General features: G+C 45.5%; 2 protein-coding genes across 6 annotated transcripts in view; one reads left to right on the forward strand and one right to left on the reverse strand.

Annotated features, from left to right (window-relative positions):
- The window catches only part of abcf3 (ATP-binding cassette, sub-family F (GCN20), member 3), a gene marked incomplete in the record, with an annotated part of 14,808 nt that extends 13,461 nt beyond the window's left edge, over nucleotides 1–1,347 (reverse strand). Inside the window, 4 exon segments of the mRNA XM_014028757.1 lie at nucleotides 224–279; nucleotides 346–422; nucleotides 498–645; nucleotides 1,244–1,347. Coding sequence (XP_013884211.1) covers nucleotides 224–279; nucleotides 346–422; nucleotides 498–645; nucleotides 1,244–1,316 — 354 coding nt within the window.
- A 1,733-nt stretch (nucleotides 1,348–3,080) lies between these two features.
- Nucleotides 3,081–4,399, forward strand: part of lrch3 (leucine-rich repeats and calponin homology (CH) domain containing 3) — an 18,285-nt gene continuing 16,966 nt past the window's right edge. For all 5 annotated transcript variants that reach the window (XM_014028754.1, XM_014028752.1, XM_014028753.1 and 2 more), the window contains exon 1: nucleotides 3,081–3,379. In XM_014028754.1, coding sequence (XP_013884208.1) covers nucleotides 3,121–3,379 — 259 coding nt within the window. In that variant the 5' untranslated portion in view covers nucleotides 3,081–3,120. The remainder of the gene's footprint in view (nucleotides 3,380–4,399) is intronic.

Raw genomic sequence — 4,399 nt, forward strand, 5'->3', positions numbered from 1 at the left:
CAGACAGTGAAGGCAACACGTCTAACAGACAGTGAAGGCAGCACGTCTAACAGACAGTGAAGGCAACATGTCTCTAACAGACAGTGAAGGCAGCACGTCTAACAGACAGTGAAGGCAACACGTCTAACAGACAGTGAAGGCAGCACGTCTCTAACAGACAGTGAAGGCAACACGTCTAACAGACAGTGAAGGCATCACGTCTCTAAATAAATGAAGGACTCACCGTGTTCTGAGGACGTTTCATCATCCAGATCCCCTGAACATCTTGTGCTGACGTCACTGAGGAGACACAGATCATCAGAGCTCTGTAGGACCACCCTGTCTGAGGGGGGTTCAGGTTCTTACCGGAGTCTGCAGACATCTGGGACAGCTGGACMGGAGCGTCCAGCAGCACCTGCTTCTGCGGCTGTCGGTGGTTGTTCCTGACAAACACAAGCACAGAGCAGTCAGAGCTGCAGACAGGACCCGGGTCAGAACAAACCCATCTGCCCACTCACAGTTTGAGGGTGTTGAACATCTGGAAGCAGATGTCTCTGATGTCGTCCTCGTTCTTATTGTCTGCTGACACCTCCTGCAGGACTCCGCCCACAGCATCAAACACCTCYTCGCCATCCTCGAAGTCTGTGGCGCCGCTGTCCAAAACCCCTGCAACACCAGGACAGGGTTCTGATACAGGTGGGAGAACATCCACTCTGACTCCTGAAACCCCCCAGCCTGACCGGGTTCTGGACCACATTCTGACCCAGTTACAGCTCACTGCTGCCGGACAGGCTCCGCCCACTGAYCGGAAACCTCACCTGTCAGTGGTCATAAAGACGTGGCTCATCAGTGATCGTTGTGATTCTGACACTTTGCTAATAAAGTTCATTTAAAAAGATCACGTGACAGAGACTGAGGGACACGTGCTGAAYTTCACCTGAGCTTGAAGCGGTTTAAATCTGAAAACAGCTTTCTTTCCTTTTAGTTTTATTTTATTTTCAGTTTTAAAATCTGCCCTGGGTTTTGACCCGRGTTCGGTCCGGACCGGTATGATCCGGTGTCCCGGCTCCCTGCCTGACCGCGTCACCCCGGGCAGCGCAGCCGCAGCGGCCGCCCGGCTTTCAGGCGCTGGCGCCCGGCTAACAGGAGCACTGAAAGGCCGCTGTGTCCCGGCCCGGCCCCGGCCCGGCCCGCAGCCTCCGTCCCACGGGCACTCAGCGGCTCGAAGCCCCGGYACACAGCGGCTCTGTGTCCGCTCACTCACCTGTGATGTAGTCAAAAAGCTCCGTGTCGATCTCGGGAAACTCTGTCCTCAGGATGTCTACGTACGTCGCCATGATACCCGGCCCTGCTGACACTGCCGCAGTGCGCATGCGTCATGACGCAGCGGCGCCTTGACCTCTGGGAGATGGAGTTTTCAGTTCGATGACGTCAGAACGCGACTACACGTTTCTAAAAATAATCCTATCATTTTTATCAGTTGTGCCACGTGAGCCGTTTTATATTTTAAATGTGAGTTACGTTTAATTAGTTTATAAAATGTCATTTCACATTCACAGAGACMAAACGAAACAAAAATATTTATTTTAGGAAGATTCAGCCACTCATCTTTACTTCCTCTTATGCTCTTGTACATATCTCCTTTCTCATGGTTTAAGGAAAATTGTAGAGACACAATTCTGTATATTACAAAAATTAATAATTATGAATAATTAATATTAGGAATACTTTAAAGCAGCGTTGTTGAAGTACTGTAGCATCCTATCGTTTTATTTACAATGCAGTAGTTAAATACCAGAGGTTTATAGTAACTAAGTACATTTACTTCATTACAGTACTTAAGTAGTTTTTTGGAGGATTTGTAATTACTAACTATCTTTTAAACCAGGGGTTCTCAAGTCCTTTGGATCTGGGGACCACTTATAAACCAAATGCTGATTTAAAAGTTAATTTATTGTCATTTCAACCCCTAAATGCCATGGGAATATATATTTTATTAAGTTTACTAAGTTTGTTTCATTAGTTCATTGCTCTCCATGCATTTTTAAAAATAAAAACCAAATTAACATTTTAGTACATATTTTTGAGGACCCCTAAGATACCTCTTGCGGACCCCTGGGGGATCCAGGAACCCCTATTTGAGAACCTCTGTTTTAAACAGCTACTTTAACTTTTATTTCRTTACATTTTAAAGCTAAAAATTATACTTTTACTTCTTCACTTGAGTCGTAAAGTAACTAAGTACAAATACTTTGTTACTGTACTTAAGGTAAATTTTTGTGTATCTGTACTTTACTTGAGTAATTATTGTTCAGCATACTTTTTACTTTTACTTCTTACATTTTTAAAAGTATAAAGTTGTTACTTTTATTTCATTGTTTCTTGTTTTCATTGCAGCTTGTTGTTGTAAAAAATAAAAACTATCCATATAAACTGAGCCTCTTAGATAGAGTGAATTTAACTGTGGTTGAATGAGAAGTATAAATATATAAAACTCTGATAGTGTATTAGTTTGTACACAAACAAATCATGTCACACTCCAGCAGGACAGAATCATTCAAATAAAAGGACTGTACTTAAGAAGTATTTGTATTTCATGAATTATATTCTTACATTTGGCCGCAGCCCTCAGATAGATTTTCATTTTGGGGAAAAGCTTTGTGCAGCCTTGATATATGTATATAAACTGAAACAGCTGGACTAGTGCATCCTAAATTTAACATCCATTCATTCTTTTAATACAACAGTCATTTCTGCAGTTTTTGGGGAGGTCACCTCCTAATAAATGTCCTTACAGAAAATCTAACTGCTCWTTTTAAATCYWYACTTTGACTTTTAATACTTAACTACAACAAATATCACATACTTTAACACTTTTAATACTTAACTACAACAAATATCACATACTTTAACACTTTTACTCAAGTAATATTCCTAAAGGTGAAGTAATTTTGTGATAAGATACTTGTACTTTTACTCAAGTATCAATTTGTGGTACTTTATACAACACTGTGTAATCTATGACAGTATGATGTACTGCAGTATTATTTATCAGTGATGCTCCACCAGGACTCCCGCACTGCGCATGCGCAGCACTAGCAGCAGCTAGCAGTTAGCAGCGGGTTACAGCCGGAGTGTGTAATGGCGGCCTCGGTGTTGTTGGGGTCTGCGGAAAGCACCGGACTCCACTTCACGGTCGGAGCCGGCGGCAGCACCGGGACTGCCCACCTGGGGAACACCAACGGACTGGGCCAGGCAGGTCCGGCATCGTGGAACCGTTCCCTGGAGCGGGCGCTGGACGAAGCCTCGGTAACCGGGTGTGTGAACCTGAGCGGCAGGAAGCTGAAGGAGTTTCCCCGGAGCGCTGCCAACCACGACCTGACGGACACGGTCAGGGCCGGTAAGTGAGCCCCACAGCCGCCACCGGACCCACGGACAAGGACCGGCCTCTGCTACGAACCCCGGGGGAACTYAGAGCTGTTCTCGGGTTTAAACTGCGGGTAAAGTTGAATTAAACTCCGGGTTCTGGACAGGATGATGGAGGAGCGAACGGGCCGGTGTTGTGGTAAACACTGCACCCCCGCWGAATGCTGCCCTCCCGCCGGTCCGGGTGGCTGAGTCTGACCAGCACCAGTAACAATAACTGTTTGAAAATAAACCAGAGGCTGGTTTGAGTCGAACAGTTAGTTTCTGAGGCAGGAGGAGGAGGGAGCTAAAAATAACATCCGCTAACTTTAGCGGGTTAAACATTTTTCTTTTTTAATTTCGTTATCTAGTTCAGGTGTAAACCCGTACAAACAGATGTAAACAATGCCTCAGYTCTGGACTCTTGTGTTTCCGTGTGCAGATGACAGTCGTGTAGTCTGCAGGTAGAGATGGACAGGACCCTGTATTTCCGGGGTAACAGTTTGCGGCAGAACACCGGTGTAGCATGCTAACATGGAAACGATCCGCTAAAACACAGCTACATGGTTGTTTCTTAGCTCTGCTGGGCTGCGGTGGTCCAGGACTTGGTTCTGGTGCTGGATCACCGATGGGGCCGRGGACAGCCTCACCCAGGGTGTGACGTCAGGGAAGGTGACACGACACCTGTGTGGCTTTGTTTTGTTTTTAATGTTCGTGGTCGCTCCACCCGCGCGGGACGTTTTGGAGGAGGAAACAAACAGATCAGATAATTATCGATCTGATGATCGATTATTCCTCAGGAGAGACCTGAAGGGTGCTGAAATCATCCATCCATCCATTTCATCCATCCGTTCATCATCCATCACTTCATCCATCCGTTCATCATCCATCATTTCATCCATCCGTTCATCATCCATCATTTCATCCATCCGTTCATCATCCATCCATCATTTCATCCATCCATCACTTCATCCATCCGTTCATCATCCATCATTTCATCCATCTGTTCATCATC

The sequence above is a fragment of the Austrofundulus limnaeus genome, unplaced genomic scaffold (genome assembly GCF_001266775.1).
Source record: "Austrofundulus limnaeus strain Quisiro unplaced genomic scaffold, Austrofundulus_limnaeus-1.0 Scaffold803, whole genome shotgun sequence".
NCBI classification, from domain to species: Eukaryota; Metazoa; Chordata; class Actinopteri; order Cyprinodontiformes; family Rivulidae; genus Austrofundulus; species Austrofundulus limnaeus.